The sequence below is a fragment of the Eimeria tenella genome, genomic scaffold (genome assembly GCF_000499545.2).
Source record: "Eimeria tenella Houghton genomic scaffold, Eth_scaff2560, whole genome shotgun sequence".
In the NCBI taxonomy this organism is placed as follows: Eukaryota; Apicomplexa; class Conoidasida; order Eucoccidiorida; family Eimeriidae; genus Eimeria; species Eimeria tenella.
The window spans coordinates 4,726-4,955 of record NW_013542428.1 but is presented as its reverse complement, the minus strand read 5'-3'; the positions used below and the strand labels follow the sequence as shown (position 1 = coordinate 4,955).

General features: G+C 64.3%; 1 protein-coding gene across 1 annotated transcript in view; it reads right to left on the bottom strand.

The window, feature by feature from the left end:
• Positions 1-230, bottom strand: part of ETH_00039535 (PheS phenylalanine-tRNA synthetase, probable (IC), related) — a gene marked incomplete at both ends in the record, with an annotated part of 5,187 nt that overhangs the window by 2,929 nt on the left and 2,028 nt on the right. Inside the window, one exon of the mRNA XM_013375146.1 lies at positions 33-196. Within this exon, the coding sequence (XP_013230600.1) occupies positions 33-196 (164 nt within the window). The remainder of the gene's footprint in view (positions 1-32; positions 197-230) is intronic.

The following is a 230-nucleotide window of genomic DNA, read 5'->3' as shown; positions in this document are numbered from 1 at the left end:
AGAAGCAACAGCAGCAGCAGCAGCAGCAGCACCTGACTCTGTGCTGCTGCAGCGCCAGCTCAGCAGCAGCAGCAACATCATTGAGGAGACAAAAACCCCCAGCCCTTTCGCGCCCGGCGTGGTGAAGGCCCCCCCCGGCGCAGAGGGCCAAGCCCAGCTCAACAGCAGCAGCAGCAGCAAGCGCCGTGTTGCTGACCTGCAGCAGCAGCAGCAGCAGCAGCAGCAGCAGT